This window comes from Trichosurus vulpecula, chromosome 4 (genome assembly GCF_011100635.1).
Source record: "Trichosurus vulpecula isolate mTriVul1 chromosome 4, mTriVul1.pri, whole genome shotgun sequence".
Classification (NCBI taxonomy): domain Eukaryota; kingdom Metazoa; phylum Chordata; class Mammalia; order Diprotodontia; family Phalangeridae; genus Trichosurus; species Trichosurus vulpecula.
The window spans coordinates 16906625-16934377 of NC_050576.1; the positions used below are offsets into that span (position 1 = coordinate 16906625).

At 45.2% G+C, this 27753-nt stretch overlaps 1 protein-coding gene across 6 annotated transcripts in view; it reads left to right on the top strand.

Moving 5' to 3' along the window:
• Positions 1-27753, top strand: part of DOCK7 (dedicator of cytokinesis 7) — a 178952-nt gene that overhangs the window by 28908 nt on the left and 122291 nt on the right. For all 6 annotated transcript variants that reach the window (XR_005010150.1, XR_005010151.1, XM_036753879.1 and 3 more), the window contains exons 3-9: positions 2988-3163; positions 3483-3551; positions 11102-11231; positions 11337-11549; positions 12134-12219; positions 17942-18008; positions 24917-25066. Coding sequence is in view for 4 of the 6 variants with exons in the window: in XM_036753879.1 (XP_036609774.1) it covers positions 2988-3163; positions 3483-3551; positions 11102-11231; positions 11337-11549; positions 12134-12219; positions 17942-18008; positions 24917-25066 (891 nt within the window). In the remaining 2 variants the exon portion in view is untranslated. The remainder of the gene's footprint in view (positions 1-2987; positions 3164-3482; positions 3552-11101; positions 11232-11336; positions 11550-12133; positions 12220-17941; positions 18009-24916; positions 25067-27753) is intronic.

Below are 27753 nucleotides of genomic sequence, written 5' to 3' on the forward strand. Positions count from 1 at the left end.
CTCGACGGTGCCCAGCACACAGACACATAGTAGGTGCTGAATAAGAAGCTTGTGGATTTGACCTAACTCAGCTCTTAATGAGTCTCACCGCCTCAGGCCTCTCAGCTCTCTGGTCCATCCTGCAAAGGGCCACCACAGGAACCTTCCTGAAACCAGAGTCTAGCTCCTTGACCCTCCTATTGCCCCAGGATCAGATCTGGACTCCTGTGCTGGGCTGTGCGGCTGCCGCCATCTCCAGCCTCAGTGGATGGGCAGCATTCCTCCTCCTGCACTCTCTGATCCAGCTCCTTGGGTCTTCCCTTGGCTTCTCCTGACCTGTGCACTGGACATCCCTCTCGCCTGGAGCCCATGCCTCCTTTCGTTTGAGCACAACCTCTTCGGTCCCCTCTTCTGTATCAAGCCTTTCCTGATTCCCCCCAACTGTGAGGGCCAAACTGCCTGGCTTTTTAGTGTCCCCTATGTTTGTATTTGTTCACGTGCTGTTTATGCTGCCACATTGGTGTATATAATTGTCTTCCCCATGAGAACAGAAGCTCCTTTGGAGTAGGGCTTGTTTAATTCATTGTACTTCTACCCTGCATGCCTAGCAAAGTGCCTGGCCCATACTCGCACTTAATAAAAACTTGGGGACTAGTTGGTCTCTATGATCCAGATATCTAAGAATGACAACCATCCCCACCATGAAATTCAAACATTCTGCAATCATAAGAAAAAAAGGTTCAAAATCATGAATAATTAGAAAATTCAAATTAAAACAACCCCGAGGGTCAGAATCTCAAAAGTGATAAAAAGGAAAAGGACAGTTGTTTGAAGGGTTGAGATAAGATAGCAAATATTTATTAAGTGCTTACTGTGTACCAGTTACTGGGGATACAAAGAAAGACAAAAGCATGGTGACTGCTTTTAAGGCATGTTCTACCGGGGAGACGGCATGAAAGTAACTGTATATACAGTGGACGTGGAAAGTAGTCTCCGAGGGGAGGAAGGAGCCCTGGAATATATTGGGAGAAGGCTCCTGCAGAATGTGGGATCTGAAATAACTCTTGAAGGAAGCATTCTAAGGATGGGGCTGCCGGTGAAAAGGGACAGCAGGGAGAGGCCTGTCCTGTCCAGAGAACAGTGGTGGGGAGTGTGCTGGGAAGAGCATTTATTAAGCCCCTGCTGTGTGCTGGGCACTATACTAAGTGGCGTTGTGGGGTTTTTTTTAAATGTTAAATCATTTGATCCTCATAATAACCTGGTGTTATGATCCCTATTTTATAGTGGAGGAAACTAAGGCAGGCAGAAGTTAAGTGACTTAGCCAAGGTCATAGTAGTAGGTAGTAATTGTCTGAGGCTGAATTTGAACTTGTCCTTCTGTCTCCAGCCCCAGCACTCTCTTCACTGTATCCCTTAGCTGCCTAATGTGGGGAGTGAAGAGTAAGAGGGGTGAAAAGATGGGAAGGAGCCAGGTTGTGAAGGGCTCTAAAAGACAAATGGGGGGACTCTGGGACTGTTGAGTAGGGAGGGTGATGTAGGCAGAGCTAATGCTCTAGGACAGGGCTGTCCAACCTTAGGTTATCTTAGGGCTCATCCCCCCTGGTCCAGAATGTTAGAGAGATGATTCTGGGTGGGCTGCATGGGTCCCTTCCAACGTGGAGAAGAGCGTCGCTTCTGTATTGTCTTCTAATGAAATATCCGTGTTTGCAGTAGACATTTAATTCCCGAGTCCCAGAAGGGTCTCTGTACAGTCAGGGACCAGATAGAGGTTCTTGGATGACTTGGGAGAGAGGTCCTAGTGTGTCATTTGGTGCTGGGAGCCGTCTCACCTTTACCCAAGCTCTCTGTACTTGAACTGGCATCTTCTTGGCCCCAATTCCAGTGCTTTATTTTATGCTGTGTTTTCTCTACAGATACATGACAATTATAGTTAAAGCTTAATGTAGTCATTAAGGTTAATTCAAAGCATTTGACAGTGTTCCCGCGACAGCCTTTTGGATGAGATAGAACTTCGATGAGGAGGGGGATTCAGATGGTCCCCAGTGCACCACTGTCCTTGGGGATGCTGTCTTTGGCCCTTGCTTTCCCTGGCAGTGGAAGGCCTGCTTATCAAACCTGCAAATGCACCAAGCTGGGCGGGACAGATGACACCCATTAAGGTTAACATCCCAAAAGGCTGACATCTTAGAAGAATGGGTGGAATCTAATAAATTATAAGGGAGATAAATGTAACTGAATTAGAACAGAGCTGTGATGCAGGAAGCATTAGGCCTTTTCTCATGGCCTGTCTTAACACCCACTAGGGGAGGAGGCTTAGAATAAACCACTGGGGTGGGAGGAGGCCAGGCAATGAAAAAGGAATATAATGAAGAAATGGCAGCGGGAGACAAGGCAGCAAGACTGTTCTTCGGGCTGTGGGCCTTACAGAAGTCCTTAGGAGGCCTTGATCGATTGATGTCAAGTTGGAAGTAGGTCTCTTGCAGTCAACCAGAGCTCCGTCCCTCTGTGTTCCGGGATGCCTAAGGGCTCCCGATCACCCTCGTGCCAGAGCAGCTGGAAGTTGCCAGTTTGTCTTGAGAGGGAGCTGAGAGGGTTCTCTGGTGTCTGCTTGGCTTCTGGTCTTTGACATCTTGGATTGAGTACCATGGGGCGTGAGTTAATGCAGAAGTCCTTGGCTGAGGTGGAGCCTGTGATTTCAGGGATGGGCATGAAGAGGGGCCATGCTGAGTGTCTGTAGCAGAAGGGGCCTCTAGACTGGAGGGGTTCAAGCATGGGCTGGACTAGAGGCCCTTTGAAGACCCTTGTGCCGCTGAGATTCTGTGATAGCCAGCTCAGAGTCAGCAGAAGTTATGGAGGAGGTGGTCTGCCAGCAGGATAAAACGCCTCCTTCATGAGCAAGAGTTGGGGGATCAGCCCTGGGATCTGTCGAGAGATCTTTTCAGATCCAGAAGAAAATTTAGCTCAGTTATCATCCTCATTCAAAAGTCTTCTATGACTTTTTTTTTAAGGTTCCCCTTACTGAAGCTGTGGACCCGGTGGATCTGGAAGATTACTTAATCACTCATCCCCTAGCTGTGGAGTCTGGGCCTTTAAGGGATTTGCTTGAATTTCCCCCAGATGACATCGAAGTTGTTTACAATCCCAGGGACTGTCGAACCCTTGTGTCAGCTGTACCTGAAGAGAGGTAAGGAAGTCTTCAGGTGACCCCAGCTGGATTATGGGAATGGAGCCCAGCTCCCGTCATTGTGTCATTAATGGATATTGACGTACAAAGCAGGGGCTCCCAACGTGGCACCCGTGGATTTGTTTTTTAAAAATATTTTGGTAATTACTTCAGTGTGATTTGTTTGCTTTGTAAACCTGTGTTAATATATTTAAAAACATGATTGAGAGAAGAGTTCCATAGGTTTCACCAGCCTGCCAAGGGGGGTGGTGGGCTGGGGTCTCCTCCTATCCGAGTACTTTTCCTGACGGCAGCACTAATGGATTTTCCTCTTAAACAGTGAAATGGACCCACACGTTAGAGACTGCGTAAGGAGCTACACCGAAGACTGGGCCATTGTGAACAGAAAGTAAGTCACCAGCGCTTTGTGTCTGTCTGCAGTCGCTGCTTCAGTAGCTCAAGCTCAGTTACTAAAAGCCCCAAGAGGTAGACAACTCCTGACAAACACAGGAGAGGAAGAAAGGGAACATTTGGACGGACGTTTCCTTAGTGAGTCCTTTCTGCTGCATCATGGTCACTTCCCCAGTTTGCTTCCCTTTGCCACTGATAGGATTCCCTCTTAAAACCAGACTCTCCAGCAGAGCCAAGACCCCCCCAGAGGTGAGCGAGAAAGGAAGGAGAATGTCTGTGTCCCTTTGTTCCTCTGCTCCACCCACCCCTGCCTCCACCCATCTCTGAGGGCCAGGACTCCTGATTGTAATCTGATGAGATACCTTGTAAGCTCTTAGGGAATGCTGCTTGAATCAACCTAAGAGAATGAGGTCACTGACAGTAACTACCCTGACCACGTGTGGAGTTGTCCCTTTGAAGGCATGTACTGAAAAAGGCTGTTTCGGTTATTGTCCTGCCTGTGGGCTAGTTGTCACAATTCATTGGGTGTCATGGGGTGCCATGAAACCCCTTGGGGGGTGCTGCCAACATGCTTTTTCAGTGACTGAATAACAACATGGGCTGTAGGCCTTGGCAAAGAAACTTGCAGCTTTGACCCCTCACTGTCTCTTAGCTGTTGAGCAGAAGGGTGAAAACCAGGAAATCAAGGGTGTGTGTGTGTATGTATCAGAGGTGCAGTTACTGCTGACACATGTGTGAGTTTAGACCCAGCCATACTATGTATGTATTTATGGTTGGAGTCTGACTAGACGGCCTCTTCAAAAGACCGTATGCCTAAGTGAAATCTGCCGTGTGCTCTGTGAGGTGTGGGCTGCTTTCTTGTCTTTGCTGTCTGACCATTCACTTCCAACACAACCTTCCTCTTATTGTTTGGTGTAATTATAAACTGCGCTTCATACCAACGTAGTTTTGTGAGTGTGAAGGTATTTGCATAAATTAAGATCTTGGAACTCAGCTAAACAATGCACTTTTTTCACCTGTATTGTGGCTGGTGTCATTAGTCGCTAATTAGCCGTTTATGCCACAATCATACGTGTCCAGAATGCTCACTGCAGCCTGTCCCTCCCTGCTTGGCCACGTGACTGGTGCCCGGGTCTTCTTACAAAGGGATCTTGCTCAACATACCGAAGACGTTTAGATGTTTGGATCTTGCCTTCACGCCAGTGGAGTGACCAGACCGTTCATCGGCCGGCCCTCCCTCTTGCTGCAGGCCCTGCCTTTTTGTCCAACGCGATACGTTTCTTTGATGACGCGCTTTACGTTTCAGCAGAGTGTTTTGTTGCTAACATAGTATTTCTGCTCTTAGCCACCATGTGCCTTGCTCTGTCCTTTGAGTGACCCTGAGACTGTAGTGCTCCATGGTCTGCAGCCATACGGTCCCAAAGTCATGTTAGAAAAGATGGGCAAGGAATGGTTGGGACCATTAAAAGCCCTGTTCATGTTCCCAGACTCTGCTCCATTGGCTTCCTCTAGTTCTGTTCTGGACTCAGCTCTGTGTATATTTGCCATACCCGTCTGATTTATATGTACTGATGGACGAGGCTTTGAGTTGTCCATCCATATGTGCACCAGAGAATGGATAACAGTCATTTTTCCTGTGCAGTTGGTTAGATCAAACTCATTTGAGTATTTGTGGGTCTTTTTAAGAAGGAAACCTTGCAGGGTTCTTGAGTTTGATACAATCCACACAACGTCTTCTAGAAGACCTCACTTTCCATAGAGAATTCTTCCACTGGGTCTCCTTGGTGATGGTGGCAGGTTCCACCTCCTAGTCAGTGTGTTTCCTTGACCGCCACCCTTTTATTTGATGTTGTCCTCCCCTGTTTGAATGTGGGCTCCTTGAGGGCAGGGAATGCCTTGCTTCTACATTTTTATCCCCCATCCTTAACTTAGGCCTTGGCACTTACTAACTGCTTAACACATACTCATCTGTCCATCCGTCCATCCATCCATCCATCCATCCATCCATCCATCCATCCATCCATCCATCCATCCATCCGTCCATCCATCCGTTTGTGAAATATTATGTTCTCTGTATCTTTCGGTCTTTTGTGCATCAAAAGTTGTGGTCTGTCGTGGTGTATAGTTTGTGGAACCTTCCCATTCCTTTCTCATAGCTTCTTCAAGACATTATTTTAATTCATTTTATATTAATTTTGTAGAGCTAGGAAAGTAGGCAGTCATCGATCACATCTCATTCATCTTGGAAGTAACAGTAAGGCCTGAGATATTTCCCAGACTTTTGATATTTTCCCTTCTTTATACCTTGACAATTTCTCCCAAACTGAGGAGAAGAGAAGCGGCATTTATCATCCCCCATGTGCCTAACACTGTGCTAAGTGCTTTACAAATACTGTCTCACTTGATCCTCACAACTGTCCCGAGAGGCAGGTCCCATTAATCTTCCCATTTTACAGCTGAGGCCACTGAGGCAAGCAGAGGTTAGAGGACTTGCCAGCGAGTGTCTGAAGCTGGCTTTGCATTGAGTTCAGTGCCTGCCCTCAGGCGGCTCTGCCTTGAGCTCAGATGTCTCCCTGGCTGTTCGGTCTAGTTTGCTGACTTTCCCGTCTTTAATTTCTTCGGTAACATTTCCACTTTGTAACTGGCGCTGGAGTCCAGATGTGCTGGATCCGTTGTTACTGATAGTGAAAAGTTTTTCTCAAAAATCTTTACCTTTTTTTTACATTTTTCACCTTTGTTGTTTCCATTGTCATCTTGGCGTGACTGCGGCTTCTCGACGCCTTCTTTGCCTGGTTTTTACCTCCTCTGATTCTTATCACTTTATAACTCAGCCCTGCTCATAATCTCCCACTGAAGTCCTCCTCGGGACTTCATAATTTGTATTCACAATCGACATTGTCCTTGGCCGATTCCTCTGGGCTTACGTGATGCTGTGCTCTTGGTTACAGTGGCTCCATCTCATTCTCTTTGTCTGGATCTTCCTCCATGTTGTGCTCCCCTCATTGTGGGTATTCCCCAAGGCTCTGTCCTAGGTCCTCTTCCCCTTTCTCTGCACTCTCTCCTTAGTGACTATGGCAACTCCCATGGGTTTAATGATCATCTCTGTGCTGATGATGCCTGATAGATGCAGCCTCATATCTGATCAGTTAATAAATCTTCAACATCTAGCATCCTTAATCTCTCTACTCATATAGGACTTGGATTGCCTGTCAATTGGGGAATATTATTATTTTGATGTAAGAAAGAGTAAATATGAATAATTCAGGGATTCTTGGTAATAAGACTTACTTGAAATGAGAGTGAAAAAAGCAGTCAGAACAATTTTCTACAGTGACCACAACAATGTAATGGGAAAAAATGTTGACAAATATCTGAAGTCTGATCAATGCGGTGATCAGGCTTGGCCCTACATGGTGTCAGTGAACCTTGTCTCCCTTCTCCTTCTGGAGGAGGGGGAATGGCAGGTGCCGAAGATGTGTTTTCACTAACTGGACTTCTTTGGCGGTGGGGGTGGGGTGGGGGGCCACTGGTGCCATGAAGCGGTCACTGCAAAGGGGAAGTGATCAGGAATAGGAAAAGCTTCAATAAAACTTAAAAAGAAGTATTTCAGTGAGATTAGAAGCTGTGAGACTGGCAGCGCCTTGATGCTGGTCTGTGATTTCAGTGTATTCATGTCACCATGAACAGTGTTTATGTACTAGTGCCTTCCATGCGACTGATGGAACAAATTATTTTTTTAATAGCGGAAACAGAAAGAGGCATTTCTTTTGAAAGGAAGGTTAAAAAATTATTTTCAATTCCAAATTCTCTCCCCTTTATTCATTCCCCCACCCATTGAGAAGGCAAGAAATATGATATCCATTATACATGTGCAGTCATGCATAATATATTTCCACATTAGCCATGTTATAAAAAAATGAAGAAAAGTAAAGAGAAAACAGTTGCTTCACTCTGCACTGAGCTCATCGCTTTCTTCTCTGGAGGTCTTTGGAATCGTCTTGGACCCTTGCCCTGATCAGAGCAGCCAAGTCTTTCACAGTCGATCACTGTATAATATTGCTGTTCCTTTGTACAGTCGTCCTCCAGATCTTCTCACTTCACTTTGCATCGGTCCATGTAAGTCTTTCCAGGTTTTTCTTAGAGCATCCTGCTTCTCGTTTCTTACAGTACAGTAGTGCTCTTTCACAATCATACACCACATGCCCCAATTGATTGGCATCCACTCCATTTCAGGTCTTTGCCACCATAAAAAGAGCTGCTATAAATATTTTTGTACCTATGGGTCCTTTCCTTTGATCTCTTTGGAATACGGGCCTAGTAGTGGTATTGCTGAGTCAGAGGCTATGCACAGATTTATAACCCTTGGGGCCTAGTTCTAAATTGTTTTCCAGAATGGTTGGACGAGGTCACAACTGCGCTAACAGTGCATTAGTGTGCCAGTTTTCCTGTGTTCCCCCCCATCATTTGTCATTTTCCTTTTCATATTGGCCAGTTTGACTGGTGTGAGGTGGTAATCTTAGAGATGTTTTAATTTGCATTTCTCTAGTCAGTAGTGATTTAGAGCCTTTTTATGTGACTATTTTATTTCTCCTGTAAATTGCCTGTTCATAGCCTTTGATCATTTATCAGTGCAGAAATAACTCTTATTTTTATAAATTTGCTTCAGTTGCCTGTATCTTTGAGAAATGAGGCCTTTATCAGAGAAACTTGCTGTAAAGGTTTTTTCCCTCAATTTCCTGCTTTCTTTCTAATTTTGGCTGCATTGGTTTTGTGTAAACTTTTTAATTTAATGCAATCAAAATTATCCGTTTTATTCTCTCTGCCTCTTGTTTGATCATAAACTCTTTTCCTTATCCATAGATCTGACAGGAAAATTTTTCCAGTTTCCCCTAATTTGATTATATTACCGGCATCACTTCTTTTTCCTGGGACTTCAGGCCTTAAGGTGTTGTGTCTGGATGATGATTCCTCTGTTCTCTGCTTCCCAGGACGGTTGTAAGGAGAGTCTTCTGTTAAGTCCAGAGCCTTCCCTTAGCAGCCCAGGCAGTGAGGAGTTGTCTTATAAATAGAAAAGGCATTGCAGGGAAGGAAGTTCACCATTTTTCAGATTTGTCAAAGTGGTGTAGAAGCAAAACTTGCCGATTTGCAGCAAAATTAAATTTTCATAACGGAATTAAACCCTCTGCACATGAATTATAACCACAACAACTGCATTTGTATTAGTCAGTATCTTTCTGGCAGTGCTTCTTGAGATAGGAAGCGTGCTCCCTCCCACGTTTTGTCTCTGCCACGACTCGAACGTTGCTTGCTTCTGTTTGGATGGCTGTAGGAAGGAGACAGGAAGAGAGGAATTCCTTTCAGGCATGGCCCTCATGCTGGTCCAGGAATGCCTGGCAGCAGGTGCTTTATGAAGGCTTCTGGGAGCCCATCCTGTCCTTGCTGTGCTGGAATTGATGAGGAGTCAGATCGTGTGTATCAACAGTGACTATCAGTGCGTGCGTCCCAGGAGAGTCCGGAAAGAAGAGTCGGCCCAGCGGCATAGTTTGAAGCCTGGGCATTTGGAGGGTAACAGTGGTGGGGTGGTATTAACTGGCCTCTTTGCTGTTTAAGGTCATCTTTCACACAAGCAACAGTTGGTAGATATGTTGCTTCCTTAATTTCTGAAATTAAACTTTTCTTTGCAGTCTCAGCTACTCTGGGTTTAAACCTCAGGTTCCTATATTTTATCTTGGCCTCTCAGTCTTTCTTCTACCTTTCAACTAATCATTGCCGAATACTCGGGTTAGGGTCTTCCTCCCACGTGCTGTGTAATGAGGATGTCCTCTTCCTCTGATCTCAGCTAGTTCATCATTCCTTTCCATTTCTCTAGTTTCTTAGGTCACCAGCTGACTAGAGTGAATATCCTGATTCAGTAAAACTAGGATTTGGAAAGATCTTCTGGGCTTTTACATCCGGTATATAATTACACACACATTAATAGTTGCCAGATCCAGGTGCCTTTTCTCCATGCTCACTCCCCTTGACCTCTCTGCAGCCTCTGCCTCTGTTGGTCACTCTCTCCTCCTTGATCCTCTCTTGTCTCTAGGTTTTCAGGACACTGCTCTCTCTTCATTCTCCTCCTCCTTCTCAGTCTCCTTTGCTAGTTACTCCACCAGCTCACCCCCTCTAACCGTGGTTGTCCCTCAGGGCTCTGTCCTGGACCCTCTTCTCTTTTCCCTCTATATTATACTAGGTGCTCTCATCAACTCCCATGGATTTAATGACTGCCACTGTACTGATGATTCTCAAATCTAACCATCCTGCCCAGCCTCTCTGCTGACGTCCAGTCTCCCATCTCCAACTGCCTTTCAAACAGTTCTAACTGGATGTCCTGTACACATCTTAAACTCAACATGTCCAAAACAGAACTCATTGTTTTTTGCCCTCAAATGCTCCCCGCTCAGCCCTTCTCTATTAATGTAGAGGCACCACCATCCTCACCCCCGAGTCATCCTGGTCTCCTCACGATCTCGGGACCCCCTACATCCAAGCTGTTGATAAAAAGCCTGGTGACTTCACCCCTGCAGCCTGTCTCCTCTGACACAGCCCCCAACCTGTGCAGGCCCCCTTCACCTCACACCTGGACTATGGCAGCAGCTGCTGGGGGGGTCTGCCTGCTCCAGGCCTCTCCCAATTCCAGTCCATCTTCTGTTCAGCCCTTAAAGTGATTTCCCTAAAGTACAGGTCTGTTCCAACACACAGACACACACACATACTCGTACACACACTCACATTCGCACACACACACACAGATACACACACCCTTTCTCTGTTTGGCATTGAAAGCTCTTCATAACGTAGGGCCCTCCTACCCTTCCAGTCTTCTCATACCTCACTCCCTACTACATCCTCTTTAATCCAGTGACCCCTGGCCTCCTGCCTCTACAAGGAACAAGACCCTCCCCCCCCAGCTGTGGGCATTTTCTCTGACTGTCCCCTGTGGCTGGAAGGTTCTTTTCCTTCTCTGCCTCCTGGCTTCCTTTAAGTCCTAGCTAAAATCCCACGTCTTACCAGAAGCCTTTCCCAACCCCATGTAATCTTCTCTGTTGATTATTTCCTGTTCGTCCTGCATGTGGTTTATTTAGTATATATTTCTATATGGTATATATTTGTTTGCCTGCTGTGTCCCCCATTAGATTCTAAGCTCCTTGAGGGCAGAGACTGCCTTTTTCCCTCCTTTTTTGTATCCCAGGTACTTAGTACAGTGCCTGGCACACAGGAGGCACTTACATTTATTGACTGACTCACTGTCACACACACTTGTGAGAGTACAAGGAAATGGGACTGGAAGACAGTGAATATTATTAAATGAATGTTAAATGTTACGGCACCTTGGGTGGATGGCCATTTGTTTACTGCACACATTTACCATTCTATTGGGCATTATTTTTAAAATGGCAGGAAATATTGCAAAGAAATATGTACTCTCTGAGTAATGACACAGATGAATTGAGAGTTTGGCGAAGGTTCGATACTTTTTATCGACAAATATTTGATATTTTTTAATAGGTATCACAAACTGGGAACCGGCTTTAATCCTAACACATTAGACAAACAGAAGGAAAGGCAGAAAGGTTTGCCCAAACAGATCTTTGAATCCGATGAAGCAACCGATGGGAACAGCTACCAGGATGAACAAGTAATATTCTTTACATTTGGCCATAAAAGCTATTTTTAACTTGAGCACTTAAAAAAAGTGCCTCTCGCTCACTGGACTTTGTATGCTTGATGTTCCCCATCACAGGATGACCTTAAGAGACGATCCATGTCCATCGATGACACTCCGAGGGGCAGCTGGGCCTGCAGCATCTTTGACTTGAAGAATTCTCTGCCCGATGCTCTGCTCCCTAGCCTGCTCGATCGGACTCCAAATGAAGACATAGACCATCAGAATGATGACCAAAGAAAGTCCAACCGGCACAAGGAGCTTTTTGCTCTTCACCCGGCGCCAGATGAGGTACGCTGAGTTCACGGATGATGGGGACAAGTGAGGCCAACCCTCCTGTGCCTTCTGCTGGTGCGAGGGCTTCTCCCTTGCTCTCAGAATCCATTCTCTGTTCTGGCTCCTTGTGTAACTCTCTGGTCTCCTCTACTGGAGTGCAAGCCTTCATCACTGATTTCCCCCAGAATAATGTCTTGCACATATGTAGGAAGTACTCAGAGAATTCTTGCTTGTTGAATTGACTGCATTAGAAACTTTGGGAATATTAGAACAAATTTTAAACTCTGTGGGAGAAAAAAGCGTTTAGCTTGCCTCAGTTGCTTAACTTTCAAAGCTATATTGCTGGAAAAAAATGCATTTCTCATGCCATTACTCAGTCTTCAGCCGAGCCACTTTGACATTTTTGTGATTTTGAATTGTGCTCAGACACCCTTTGCTGCTCATTATTTAGAAACACCAACATCTTTTTAGCTGTCCCTACAAATAAAGTGAGTATAGCATCATGTCTGATTTGTGGTAGGATGACTTTTGAAAATGTATGCTGCCCAGCTAAGCTTTGAAAAGCTTGTTCATTTTTAATTTTGTTCATCGATTTGTAGGAAGAACCCATAGAACGACTCAGCATTCCTGAAATCCCCAAAGAACATTTTGGTCAAAGACTTCTTGTAAAATGCCTGTCCCTCAAGTGAGTATTTATTTCTTTTCCCGTTCAAGTTTATTTTCCAAGGGACTTTGCACTAAGGTGGCGTATACCTCCTCCCTCCTGCCACTCCTGCCCGCTCTGCTTTTCCACATAAGGTCCAGTCCAAGGTCTCCGTTAACATTCCAGGGTCTCCATTTAGATGCCAGTATCTGCTACATGCAGCAGGTGACGATAAATGATTTTTGAAGGCTTAAGGCACTATTTCCCAGGATTTTGCAGGGAATTTCTTTTTGCCTGTAGAATGTGATTTCGCCTTTGGCCACCGATGAGCAAGTTGATAAACCTTAGGATTCTAGCAGATCTTGCTTTGTTTCTGTCAGAATTAATTATCTTGTCATTTATTACTTCGAAGAAAGAATATTTGAGAAAAAAGAAGACAAATGTTGTAACAATTAAGAGCATTAAAACAGCTTCTAGACCTTACGGACCCACTTGAAAACCACCCTTTAAGAGTTTTATACATTTAATGACCTTTCACTGCAAACCTGTTAGGCAGGTTTAATGAGCTGGAGCTTTTGAACATAGGTCTCCCTGTGCCTGGGTCCTTGCCCATAACTCTTCTCTAATAACACAGATGGAAATTTTACTGTTGCTCCCTTAGAGGAATAAAGTTCCTGCCTGCCGTGTTCATCTTCTTTATCCCTGGTTAGGCTAGCCCTGCTTGCTCCAGCTGTCCAGTTTGGCCCGGTGGTATTAGAGATACGGCCTCATCCATATACCTTTCATAAAGGGGCAAGGGGACAGAGAACACGGATGTGGTGTAAATTCAGAAAATGGCAGAAATTATTTTTTTTATGGTCATTTGTAGAAAGTTATGATCTTTTTTTTTTGGAGGGGGGAAAACAGTGCAATTGGGGTTAAGTGACTTGCCCAAGGTCACACAGCTAGTAAGTGTGTCAGGTGTCTGACACCAGATTTGAACTCAGGTCCTCCTGACTCCAGGGCTGGTGCTCTACTCACTGCACCACCTAGCTGCCCATGAAAATTATGTTCTTAAAAATAACGCTTTTGTCTTTAATTATATTAGAGCCATCTTTGCAAATCTAGCATGGTGTGTTAGTGATACTCATTTGGATAGTAAGAGTAGTAGTAATGATGATGGTGGTGATGATGATGGTGATGATGGTGGTGATGATGGTGATGATGATGATGATGGTTGATGATGATGATGGTGATGATGATGGTGGTGATGATGATGATGGTGATGATGATGGAGATGATGGCGATGATGATGATGATGATGGAGATGATGGTGGTGATGATGGAGATGATGATGATGGTGGTGATGATGATGATGGTGATGATGGAGATGATGGTGATGATGATGGTAATGATGGTGGTGATGATGGTAATGATGGTGGTGATGATGATGATGATGGTGATGATGACGATGATGATGTGATGATGGTGATGATGACGGTGATGATGGTGATGGTGATGATGGTGATGGTGATAGTGATGATGATGATGATGGTGGTGATGGTGATGATGGTGATGGTGGTGGAGATGGTGATGGTGATGATGGTGATGGTGGTGATGATGATGGTGGTGATGATGGTGATGATGATGATGATGATGGTGGTGATGGAGATGGTGGTGGTGATGGTGATGATGATGGTGATGCTGATGGTGATGATGATGATGGTGATGGTGATGATGATGATGGCGATGATGGTGATGATGGAGATGATGGTGGTGATGATGGTGATGATGGAGATGATGATGATGGTGGTGATGATGGAGATGATGGTGATGATGATGGTGGTGATGGTGATGATGGTAATGATGATGATGGTGATCATGATGATGGTGATCGTGGTGATGATGGTGATGATGGAGATGATGGTGATGATGATGGTGGTGATGATGATGATGGTGATGATGGAGATGATGGTGATGATGATGGTAATGATGGTGGTGATGATGGTAATGATGGTGGTGATGATGATGATGATGGTGATGATGACGATGATGATGTGATGATGGTGATGATGACGGTGATGATGGTGATGGTGATGATGGTGATGGTGATGATGGTGATGATGATGGTGATGATGATGATGGTGATGGTGATGATGATGATGGCGATGATGGTGATGATGGAGATGATGGTGATGATGGAGATGATGATGATGGTGGTGATGATGGTGATGATGGAGATGATGGTGATGATGATGGTGGTGATGGTGATGATGGTAATGATGATGATGGTGATCATGATGATGGTGATCGTGGTGATGATGGTGATGATGATGATGGTGATGGTGATGATGATGACGATGGCTCATGTTTAAATACTGCTTTTTTTTAAAGGTTGCACAGCACCTTCCTTATGTCATTTTGTTTGATCCTTACATCAGCCTGGGAGGAAGTGTCTGCATATTATGGATCACAGAATGCTAGCTGTCAAGCTGCAGGATCCTCTAGGCCAGCCCTGTCACTTAGCAGATGAGGGAGGTCACCGAGTGGCCAGGGTCCCACAGCCAGCAGGGGTAGGAGGCAGAGTTTGAACTCGAGTCTTTACTCCAAGCCCCTGCCATGTAGAGCATGTGGACAGCACTGGCCTCTGCTTTTGGCCCTCTGCCCCTTTCCTGGAGGAAAGGCCAAATTGCCCTCCCTAGGCCTTGCTCTTGGTCATCGATCCCTACTAGCCTGCCAGAGAGGGAGCAGGGACAAGTGGCGTCACGCAGACAGGCATCCCCGGCCAGGCGGAATAAAGGAAAGTGCACAGGCATCCCTCTGGCGTCCAGCCTCCTGAGTCCATGTTCTTTTGATTCTAGCATTGTGTTAATCTCAGCTACATGAAGTTTGGGATTCATCCAGAACACATTGTTCTTGTAACACACTGTGTTCAAAAAGTTGTTGTAGTTATGGTTATTTAGGCTGCTAGGCTGAGCAGTGCATAGAGCACCGGGCCTGGAGTCAGAAAGACCTGAGTTCAAATCCTGCTCCACACACTTAATAGCTGTGTGACCCTGAACAAGTCACTTAACCTCTGTTTGCTTCCGTTTCCTTGTCTGTAAAGTGGAGATAACCGTAGTACCCAGCTCCTAGGGTGGTTGTGAGGATCAGATCCCAAGCCTTTTGCAAAATAAACCTCACAGCCTCCTGTAGCTCTTGGCCATTATTATTTCTGGGTAGTAGCTCCTGCCAGTGACCATTTGGAGAACTGTGCGTGCATTCGCTATAGACACCCACCCCTCCCCCTACTCCCCGACGCTGGGGTCTTTTAACTGGGGTCTGGGGACTTGTTTCTTACACTCTTTAGATGACAGCATTTCTGTATAATTGGTCTCCATGTATTTTATTTCATGCCTTGAATACTGTGATTCGGAGAAGGTGCTCCTTCATCAGGCTCTGTGCCCCAGGGGCCTGTGACCAGAAGAAACACTGGTTGGCTGTGGCTGAGTGTGCAGTGGGTGGGCTGGGGTAGAGGGGCGCAGCCAGAGTGCAGCACAGTCTGCAGGGAGGCCTGCTCCGTGTTGGTGCCACAGGCTGAGAGCTAGAGTTGGGGGTCAGGTCGTGCTTCTGACACCGAAGGGTGGGAGACCCAACTGCTCCAAGACGGAAGGAAAGGGAATTCCCTTTCTGGATGAAATATGTAGACTGAAAACCACCCTCATCTTGGAAGAAAAATCAGTTCACCGTTAATTCCACTAATACTTCACCTTGTAAGTCACGTGTCTGCAGAGTACCTGGGAGGCACAGTCCAGGAGGGGAGAGGTCCTCAGGCCAGGCTCTTTGCTAGGAGCTTCACAGCAGCCCCAGAGGCAGGTGCCCTCATTGTCCTCATTCTACAGTTGAGGACATGAAGACTGTGAGGTTAAGGGCCCTGGCCCCAAAGTGTCTGAAGCAGGCTTTGAAGGCCAGTCCTCCTGCACCCCGGCCATGGTGCTTCCTTCCCGCCTTGCCATTCACCTGCTGTGCTATATGTTCAGGGCAAAGTGCTGTGTGGTTTTCTTCATGTTGTGTCATTGGTTTTTCATTAACAAGGAAGCTTGGTGTCAGGCGTCAGGCCTGGTGGTGAACGTCTGCACTTCTGCATCTATTAATCTGTTAGCATGAACACTTCCGCTGCCCATGAAGGCCGCAGGCCTCTGTAGCCTCGTGGCCAACACTCACAGAGTCGCTGTAGCCAAAAGCTTTTAATCTGCAGACAGTCAGGCCTCAGCAGCGCCACATCCTGGCTAAAAGCCTCCTGCTCTGGCCCTCTCCATTCCAGTGCCTTCCCCCTACTCATGCTTTCTGACTCATGTCCTATATATTTGTTTGCATGTTGTCTCCCCGATTAGGTCCTGAGTTCCTTGAGGTCAGAGACTGTCTTTTGACTCTTGGTATCCCTAGGACTTAGCAGTGCCTGGAGCATAGTCTTCACTTAATAAATATTCAGTGATTGATTGATGACCTTCTTTGAATCTAGTTTGATTCATCTTTAGACAACCATAAAGTCCTTTTCCCAAGCATTAGCCTTTCAGGCTTGTGTTAGAATTCCTAATATGGCGCCTCCTCCCACGTGGCCTGTGCACAAGAGTGTCTTTTCTGTCCCTGCCTCATATTCCTCCTCTTGAAAATGGGGATTATAGCCCCTCCTTCCCAGGCTTCTAAGACTCCAGTAAGGGGGAGGGTGGGCAGCATTTCCCATGATGTAAACCCCACAGAAATGGCAGCTCTTGGTGGTGGGATCCACAGAAGCTGCCCTCAGTGGGCTTCCCCTCACTGAGGTCACCAGCACATGCCGCCATGAGAAGGGGACACAGGACTCTTGGGGGGAGGGGCGTTTGCAAGTTTTAACTTCATCTGTCTCCTGGCATTGATGATGGCAAAGAACCGTCCTAAGGCTGGGTTGCCATGAAACATTTTGACTTTTTGCCCATTTCTTTGTTATTAGTGTTATTTTGTATCAGACCTAAGATTTCACAGGTGTGGGGCAACTGTCTGTGTAGAGATGACTTCACTAATGCAGATTAGCCACTTGTGTGAAGTTAAGCATCTCAGAGGACTGTGTGGCCAGTCCGAGGCACTTCCAGGAGGGGCTCCTCCCCCACTGGGCCATGCTGCACCCTCCATCTCTTGGCTTTTTTCATAGGTAGATGGCTTGTCTGGAGCAAAGAATCAGAATTCCTCAGAGTTTTATCTGATTGGAATTGCAGATACTTTGGTAGTTTGTCCCATGTCTCTAGGTGAGGAGCCCAGGAAAAGAGGAAATTCTTCAGCATAGTGGAAATGATTTTCTTTGTCCCAGAAGTCAGCTTCTAGGAGAGCCCAGGCTCCATGTGGCCCAGGCCTCATCTGACCAGGATTCCTCTCCCAACATCAGGGAGAAGTGGCTGTTCAGCCTTAGTTTGGAGAGGGAGCTCACTGCTCCTGAGGCAGCCTGGCCATCCCGCTTCAGGATGGCTTTGTTAGGAAATTCTCCTTACATCAAACTCTAATCTTCCTCCACGAAGTCTCCACCCATTGCATTCTAGTTCTGAATGACAATTCTAATACTATTCCATCTGACAGCCCATCAAATATTTGAAAACAGTAATCATGTTCCCCTCTAAAACTCGATACAGCTAGGTATTTTCAGAAGTGATTTGTCATATATGTGAAAAATGCATCAGTTAAAATTTATTATTTAAATTAATTAAATAATTTAAATTATTAAAATGTAATGTTTTCATCTTGAGGGGAATTCACCATATTGTTATTATTTTTTTAGATTTGAAATTGAAATCGAACCCATTTTTGCAAGTTTGGCTTTATATGATGTCAAGGAAAAGAAAAAGGTAAGTTTGGGGAGTGTGGGAACATGCTTTTCAGTCAATCATCATTTGCTACTTTAAAAAATTTTCTTATTTCTTATTTTGATATTTTTAGCTATACTCATAGGCTATAATTTTTAAAAATGTTCTTAGAATATTATTTTTCAAGGTATATATGAAATACTTAAATTGCCAAGTAATTAATTAGGAAACAGTAATTTTTTACCATCATTTTGCCAAGTTCTTGGCTCATAGTAGGCATTTAATAAATGGTTTTTGATCTATCTTGACAAAAAACAAATAGAAATTTTAGGTAAAAATGTTAATTCTAAAGAATGTTAAGCATTTTTCTATTTTGAAGCAAACTTGATGGTAAACTCCATTGTGATTTAGTGATTTCATTTAATTGAAAAAATGTCAAAAGTAAACAATATAGAGACTTAGATATGAGTGGCAAAGTTCTTGAATGTTGTTATTGATAAAAAAAATTTGGTCGTAGAGGAAAGGCGTTTCAAGCAGATACTAAGACGATGATAGTCATGGAATGTTCTCATTGCTTTTTTCAATAGCTAGAATGATACTCTTTTTGGTTTTAGAATATTCTGTTTTGAAGGATATGCTTCTTTTAATGGCTTAATAGCAGTGATCTTGTTGCTTTGAGTACTTCTTTCACTGATGTAAATTGGTACCTTTATACCTTCCTATCCTGTCCAGTTCTTTAAAAAAGTAAGTGCTACATCGAGACTATACATACATACCCACCATTCTGGAGGTCAGTTTCGGTCCTTTTAATATCTCAGGAGGACCAGTGTAATAATGCACAGATGATCAGACATTCCCATTGGGGAGGTACCTTAGAGGTGAGCTAATGCAGCCTCTTCATTTGGGAGATGATAAGACCAAGGGCCAAAGAAGCTCCTACAGATGTGTGCAGTCTAGGTCAGAGCTGGGATCTGAGCCCAGGAGCCTGGCTGACAGCACTGGCACTTTTAATGTTTGTCCCAATGCCCCCAGCTGCGTTTGTGGACCCGAATTTTTGCTGGATGATAGACTGTCTCCTGTAGTCAAATGGATGGTCACGGAGGTCCCTTCCAGCACAGCCTTTCTGTTATTCCATAGCTTCTGTCCTGATATTGGTGTGGATGTTTCATTGGCAACGTTCTATTGTCCTTTGGGGTATGTGTCATTTTGTTTTTTTCAGGTTTATGGTGTCAGATGATTCGTGGACATCAAGCATCCCTGAGTAAGAACTGGTGTGAAAGAGAGAGACTGTTGTAAGACACTGTTGTAGTGACTCAAAGCTTGGAGTCAATGAAAGGACTTCATAGATGACTACTTCATGGATCATTTTCTCTTTCTTTACCAAGTTTATTGTCCATTGAGTAACAGCCATCCTCTATCCATAGATATTCTTATGTATCTGTATGTGTGTGTATGTGTCTCTCTATTTATTCAGACATCCCTCCATCCAACCACACATGCATATATACTCTGCCCTGAGAGACTTCGTGTAATTTGGGCAAAATTCGCTTCTCATTGACTTTGTCTTCATAGTGTGGGTGTTTAGACCGGTCTTATTCTCATTGCTCTGAATTTGTTTTTAATATTTTATGTGCTTTAATCAGCCAAGATCTTCCTTCTTACCTTCCCATCCCCCTCTTATCCCCCATTGAGAATACAGGGGGAAAGCATTATAAATATGTATGGTGAATCAAAACAAATTTCCACGTTGGCCATGTCCAAAAAAAATTTGTCTCATTGTGCACACTGAGTCCTTCATTTTTTACCAGGTTTTCTCATTTAGTGCTTTAGATTTCTGGTTGGTTGTTTTGCTGATAAGAGTTCAGTACAGTAGTATTTCACCCCATTTGTATACTGTGCCTGTTTAGCCTTTCCCCAGGTGATGTGTGCCCCCTCAGATTCCCATTATTTGCCACCTCAGTAAGAGCTATCAAGATTTGCATGCATCCTTAGAGTTTGTTTTGCTTAAAAGACTGACCCTCACTCCCTTAATCTGCCCTCTAATTTCCCCTCTTCCCTTCACCCCTTTCCCTCCTATTTCCCTCTTGAGTGAAATATATTCTGTACCGCGCGCGCGCGCGTGTGTGTGTGTGTGTGTGTGTGTGTAGTTCTGGTGAGAGTGATGTTCAGGTGTCAGCCACACCCCCTATCCCCTCCTCCTTGTTTGTATAGATAGACCCTTTTGCACTTTGATTATATGAGATAATTTCCCCTAACCTTCCTTCCCTTTAAGCCTATATCCTTTACCTTATGGAATATCATATCCAAGCTCTCTCTTCCTTTATAGAAGTGTATGCTAAATGATACATGATTCTTATTGTGGCTCCTTCCTGCTCGAATTCTTTCTTTCTGGCTGCTGGAAATTTTTTTTCCTTGACCTTGACATTCTTTATTTTGGCTGTAATTTTCCTGGGAGATTTCATTTTGGGGGCTTCTTTTAGGAGATCACTGAGTGGATTCCATTTCCACATTGCCTTCTGGGTAATTTTTCTTTTAAAAGTTCTTGAAAAAGAATGTGTGGACTCTTTTTTGGTCATGGTGTTCAGATAGTCCAGTCTTTAATTCTTTTCCCCCTTGATCTGTTTTCTAGGTCATTTGTTTTTGCTGCAGATTGCTTTACATATTCTTCTACATTTTCAACCCTTTTGCTTTGTTTTAATATTTCTCGTTGCCTCATGGAGTCATTGACTTCTCTTTGGAACATTCTACTTTTCAGGGAGTTTATTACTTGGACAGGTTTTGTACATCTTGTGCTGAACTATTAATTAACTCCTTTTCCAATTCTTTCTACCGTAGCTCTCATTTCTTTTCCAGTTTTTTTCCTCAAGAGCTCTCATTTCTTTTATAAAAACACTTTAAAGCTATTTTTTAAACTCTTGCTTCATCCCTTGCAGAGAATCTAACTGAGTTTATGCCTAAGCCATGTTTTTTCTGAGACTTTGTGGAAGCTTTGGAGTCATTCTCTTCTTCTATAATTGTGTCTTGAGCATCCCTGTCACCATAGGTCCATCATTGCCACTGTAGACCATTAGTGTGATGGGATTCTTTTTTTGTTTTCCCTTTCTTCTAGCCTTATTCCTGTCTTTGGGCTTAATATTAGGGCCAGCTTTGTGCACTTCTGGAGGGAAGGTCTGGGCTGGCCCTGTGGCTACTTTCTTGGGGCACTGAGAATGATGTTACTCCAGAATCCCAGGGACAGTCTGGAGACCTGCAAGCTTTCAGAACTCCCAAAGGGGTGTAATCCAGAACAGAGTCTGATTGCACCCCCTGGTCCAAGCTCTGCAAGTTCTGACCTGGGTTTGGATCTCAACAAAAGCTGACTGTGGCCGGCCCCTGCTTGTCAGTCAGCTGGGAAGCTGTTAGTTCAGAGTAACAGAATTATAGAGTCCTCTTTGGTCTGGGATTCCTGCCCTGGTTATTCCTCTACAGGCTGGGCCAGGTGGTGGAATAAGGTCCTCTTCTGCACCTTGCTCCTGAACCATACCACTACAGCTGCAGCTGGCTCTTGATTTTCTTACTTTCTCAGCACAATGCCCAGGGCCTCCTGACTGCTAACAACACTCCCTTATGTGTGGGTCCCCTTTTGAGTCTGCCCTGGATCTGTGACTTGGAACTGGGAAATGGGCAACAAAAGTGTTGGCTTGTACCTGACCCTGTCACAGGGACCCAGTATAGGTCTAGGACTTCCTTGGGGCACTAGAGTGCTCTGTACCCTACGTGCTCCCAGAACAATCCCATCCCTAGTGTCTGCAGACCTGTCTGTGTACTGTGCTGAGCTGGGCTGGACAAAGGACTTCATGGGACTTTTTCTGGATTTCCCCATCAAGATTCAGTCTGATGCATTTTCCAGATCTCTTTGGAGGAGGTTGTGGAGGGGAGTTCCCCAGAGTGCTTCCTGCCACTCCGCCATCTTGGCTCTGCCCTTAAGAATGCTTTCAACAGGACCCTCCACTCCGGGCTTTGGTTGAAGACTTCTAATGACGTGGAATCTGTGAGCTCCTCAGGCAGTCTGTTCCACTTTTCAGATTCCTGATTATTAGGACGTTTTTCTTCATTTGGAACGAAAACTTGTCATTTTGCAGCTTCTACCCCTTGTTTCTAATTTTGCTCTTCAGAACCAGGAGAGTTCCTTCTTTTCCATGTGACAGCCCTTTAAGTACTCGAACGTGAGGATCCTTTTAGAGAAACATTCTATTTTCTAAGCTCAACATCCCAAGTTCTTTCCATCAATCTTCATATGTTATGGCCCCCAGGCCCCTCCCTCTCCTGGCTGCCTCTTCTGGCAATCATCCAGCTTGGTGACGTCCCTCTTAAGATGTGTCTTCTACAACTGACGCATGGAAGGCGTGGTCAGCTGAGGGCAGTGGCACCGCCACGTTCCCTTCTCTGAAGTCTGGCGTGATGCGCCACCTGAAATGACGCCCCCTTTGATTTTCATGTGACCCTTTTGACTCGTGCTGGCGTTACAGTTCATGAAACACCTCGCTCTTTTTCTGGTGAGCTCTCTAGTTATGCTTCCTGTGCCGTACTTGGGCCATTGATTTTTCTGAACCCCAACTGTGTGACTTTACAATGATCCCTACTGAATGTTGTTGTTCTTGAAATTTAACAAAAGGGTAAACTGAGGCAGATCTCTGCACAAAATAACATTAATTAGCAGGGGCATGCTGCCTGTCAGTTAATGGGTCAGTGACTTGCCTCCTTTTATGCCAGAGACCTGAGCAAAAGGACAGATGATGTCATGGGATTGAGGGCAGCATGATTAGTTACCAAGCTAAGGTGCAGGGAACAAACATGATTGGTTGGAAGTTTGGTCTTGGGGGCTGGTAATAATCTCCCCCCCCTCCTTACCCCTGGCCTTTCTTCTCTCCTGAATGCATGGAGTGCTCATTGGTTGAGTCCAGATGCCAGATAACGGGCCCAAACTTTGGGACAGCAAAGCAGACATCCTTGGAGAATAGCTTGGTGATGCAGACATCAGGCCTGACTCCCTTGCATTCGCACAGATTCGCAAAGTTAGTTAAATTCCTCGAGGCAGGAATAGATCAGTAATTAGCTGCAAAGCTGGATTTCTAAAGTTAGCCCGTGACAGGTCAGCTGAATCCTGAACCAAGTTCAGAAACACTGAGCCGTGCCTTAAGCTGTTACAGGACAAAATCAATCACGTGTAAATAGGATCAATAAGAAAATGATACAGGGTCAACCTGAATTTTCTCAATTTCCTCTTATCAGATTCCACCCAATAGTCAAGCTTATTAAGATCCTTTTGGTCATCGAGTGTGTTAACTATCTTCCTCAAATGTTTATCATCTGCAGATATGATTAAGGAAGCCACTTTTATCCACGTCAGTGATAATAATATGAAATCTTCCAGACCAGAAAGGTATCTGTCCCTTTGACATTTTGTAGAAGCTCCTTTTGGGACCTGGTCGTCTTGTCTCTGTGTCTTCTTCCCCACCCTCCCCAAAACAGGAAATAATGTTAGTCTGCCGTGACCTGTCCTTTTTCACTTTTTGCTTGCTGAGGTGGTAAGGAGGAACTAAGTGTGGTCTTTTAATGTTTAAGTATAAATAAAAAATTCATAATGTAATCTTCATGGATTCATGATGTAGTCGATTCTCTTCCCCAGTGCAGATTGCACCTCCTCTGCTTCTTGGAAGATGGTCATTATGAGGTGCTTTGATTGGCCGATTCATCCTGCCGCGATCTTCCTAGTGATTTGCCCTTCCCTCCTAGGTTGGCTGCTGTGACTGTTCTTTACCAGTTGTGCTGGTTCCTTGTGTCTGGCCCTCTTGAGGTTCGCCACCATTCAAGCGCAAGCTCCTTGGCCGACAGCCTTCAAATTCCACTCTCTTGTGCTTTTTGAAAATCTCGTCAAAAATACTTGCCCTTTGCTGAATCTGCTGTGGTGCTGCCGTTGGCCGGGGTTTTCTGATATCAGGGAGGGTGGCCTGGCGGCGGCACACTCCGATCGTTGGTGTGACCGGTTCTTCTCGGCTCGTGAACTTGCCCAAGCTCGCTTCAGCTGTGATGAGCCGTGTTGGTTCTGCCCGTTTTAGGTCAGAGATCATTCTTCTTGACTGAAGGCAGACTAAGAATTGAAGGGTTTTGGTTTGTCTCTGCCATAGGACACCCTTACTTGCAGAGCCCAAGCTGGGCCACTTGCCCGTATTTCAGCCTTTTCCTCAGTAGAAGTTGGAAAAAGTTACTTTGGTGGCCTTTGTCTTCCTTGCCAACCTCATGAGATCTTGAGCTTTGGGGTCACCTGACCCTATACTTCTGTCCCGGTGTTTTAGCCCCCTTCGTTGGTCAGTTATTTCCCAGCATATTCGCTAAGAAAATCACATAGTGTTAGAGGTGGTGGGGGTCTGGGGGCGGGAGTGGGGAGGAGTGTTTCTCCATAAATTAGCACATCTTATTGTTTTAAATCTTTGTTTATGGGGAAGAAATAGGTAATGGGATGTCGGTGCTTCTGAATGGCATCTCCCAGATTGCTTGGGTTCTGTCCGACGACAGGACTTGTATCTGACGGCACTTTGCATGTTAAGATTTACCAGGCCTTCTTAGCAAAACCTAACCACACAGTTTGGGAGCATTTATGCTGATTTGTCACATGGAGAAATATGTCTGCTAAACAAATTCGAAACAAGATTCTTGAGAGTACAATAGTAGCTTTTATGAGAAGTAGATTTTTTTTCTTGTCGTAGTTTACCCTCATATACAGTCAGCTTTTTTGGAGTTGGGCATCAAAAGGTTGGTTGTAGTTCTGTGTTTCATAAATTATGTTAACAGAGACTTTTATAATTGCTTCTGTAATCTTTTTGATTGAGTACATGGAGCTTTATTAAATTGATGGCTAAATAAAATGAATTTTAACTGCATTTAAAAAGCCAAAAAACCTTCTCTTTCAGATTTCAGAGAATTTTTACTTTGACCTTAACTCTGAGCAAATGAAAGGCATGCTGCGCCCCCATGTGCCCCCTGCTGCAATCACCACGTTGGCAAGGTCCGCCATTTTTTCTATCACTTATCCGTCCCAAGATGTATTTCTTGTAATAAAGGTAAGAATGATACTTTTTAATATATGCTCTCCTTTTTCTCCAGTCTTGTCTCCCAGGGTGTATTTTAAATTCCTTAAAGACCAAAAATGTGTCTTGAAATCTTTAGTATTACTTGCTGGTGGGCACGTGGCCACCCTTCTCCTTGCCTCGGTCTTGTCTTCTTCCTGGATGGCGGGTTTGGGATTCCACAAGCATTTAATAATGCCGTCATTATTATCGTGGTTAGTGACTATAACGGCAGCTGACACTTCCAGAGTGCCCTGCGTTCCAGCCCCTGTGCTCGGTGCTTTACAACGATTATTTCATCTGATCCTCACAGCGTCCCTGGGAGGTGGGTGCCTTTGTTATCTTCACTGTGCAGCTGAGAAAACTGAGTCAAATAGAGGTTAAATGACTTACCCAGGGGCACCAGCTAGTCAACGTTTGAGGCAGGATTCGAACTCAGGTCTTCCTGACTGCAGGCTCCGCACTTTGTATCCTATGGCACAAGGCAAGCCTCTGCCCGTAGAAAGACAAGCCTGGAATAGTCCTTGCTTTCAAGGGGCGTTTCTACTCTGGGAGGAAACAATACACATGCAGAAGTGAATGCAGAATATAGAAGGTCGCCGGAAAGTCACAGCCCTGTGGTGTGTGCTAGCCATTGGGGTGGTCAGGGGGTACCTTGTGCAGACCATCCCACCCAAGCTGAGACATGGAGAGCACTCGGGGCCTGTGCAAAGGGGTGGATGCGGCTGCTAGCAAAGGGCCTCGCCAGGCCGTCCCTGTGAGCCCTCTCCCACCCTTGTACTCCTTCCGGGCCCTTGTGCCTTCGCTTCCTCTCCTCCCACTTCTTCCAAACGGTCCTAAATCCTGCTTTCACCTTCTCCACAACTGTCTATCATTTCTTAATGGCTAAGCCTAGGGGCCCTTTCTCAGTCCTCATCGCTCTGTGCAGGAAGGTGTTGGCCCTTGAGTCCTGACCACTCAGGCTGATGACGGAACTGAAGCCCTGGCAGGAGGAGCCGGAGCCAGGGCTGGATTCCGTGTTCCATGGAGTCCAGATCCAGCATCCTTTCCCCTGCCTCAAACCCTTGATACCTTTTGGTATCAAGAGGCGTTTATTATTATCTAAATCCTTCATTGACTCATTATTAAAAAGAATGCCACTGCACAGACTTCCGGTGCCAAGATGGCAGAGTGAGGAAGGAGCCCTCTGAAGCCCTCCCACGTTCTCCTCCAAACCAGAAAACTGCCCCAGAATTGATGTGGGAGCGGAGAGCAGCTTCACAGCCCAGCAGGAAGGGTCTATCTCACTGGGGTTGGAGGGGAGCCAGGGCCAAGAGCAGCGGCAGCAGCCGCGGCCAGCCTCACAGCAGCCTCCAAGCCTGGCACAGTCCACCAGCAAGGGCCCAGCGGCCCTCTAGGGCAAGTGAGCGGTCTGTGCAGCACGGTAAGACCCTGCCCCAGCTACCCCACCCCCAGGACAAGTCTTCAGGGAGGCTTTGATCCTATTGCTGACCAGCGGTGAAGCCCCTGTCCTAAGACCACGCCCCTGGGGCCTACCAGCATAGGCATGTTACCATAGCAACCCAACAGCAGGGCCCCACCCCTAGGGCAGGCTAACAACAAGATCCCTCCTTCAGGGCCAGCCACCAGAAAGACTTTTACCATAACAACCCTGGAGCAGGCCAGCAGCTAAACCCCCACACTCAGGGGAGGCCAACAGGGAGGCACTCCCTAACCTGGTACAAGCCAGAAGGGATGCCTACCCTCTGGAGATAGCAAGCAGCTGAGCCCTGAAGCCCAGTGAAAGTCATCAGTAAGACCCAAAGTCCCAGCACCAAAGCTTGGGACAGTGCAGGACCAGAGCCCAACTCTCACATCAAAACAGCAGATCACAAAAAAAAGGCAGAAAAAAATGAGCAAAAAAGAGCTTGACTATAAAAAGTTACTGTGGTGATAGGGAGGATCAAGGCAAAACTTAGAAGAGGATAATAGTGTCAAAATAGCTACATGTGAAACCTCAAAGAAAAAATGTAATTTGGTCTCAGGCCAAAAAAGAATTCCTGGAAGAGCTTAAAAAGTATTTTTGAAAGCAAATTACAGAAGTAGAAGAAAAATTGGGAAAAGAAATGAGAGTAATGCAAAAGAATCATGGAAAAAAAAAAGAGTCAGTAGGATGGGAAATGATTACTGAGGAAAGCAACTCCCTGAAAAATAGAATTGGCCAAATGGAAAAGGAAGGACAAAAGCTCACTGAAGAAAATGATTCCTTAAAAGTTAGAATTGAACCAGTGGAAACTAATTACTTTATGAAATATTAAAATGTGATAAAATCAAAACAGTTTGAAAAATAGAAGAAAATGTGAAATTTATCATTGAAAAAACAACTGACCTAGAAAATAGATCCAGGAGAGATAATATTAGAATTATTAGATTGCCTGAAAGCTATGATGCGGGAGAAAAAAGCCTGGACCGCATCTTTCAAGAAATTATCAAAGAAAACTGCCCTCTTATATTAGAACCAAAGGGAAAAATAGAAATTTAAAGAATCCACCAATCACCACCTGAAAGAGATCCCAAAATGAAAACTCCCAGGAACATCATAGCCAAATTCCAGAGCTCATAGATCAAGGAGAAAGTATCGCAGGCAGTCGAAAAGAAACATGGAGATACAATCAGGATTACGCAGGATTTGGAAGCTTCCA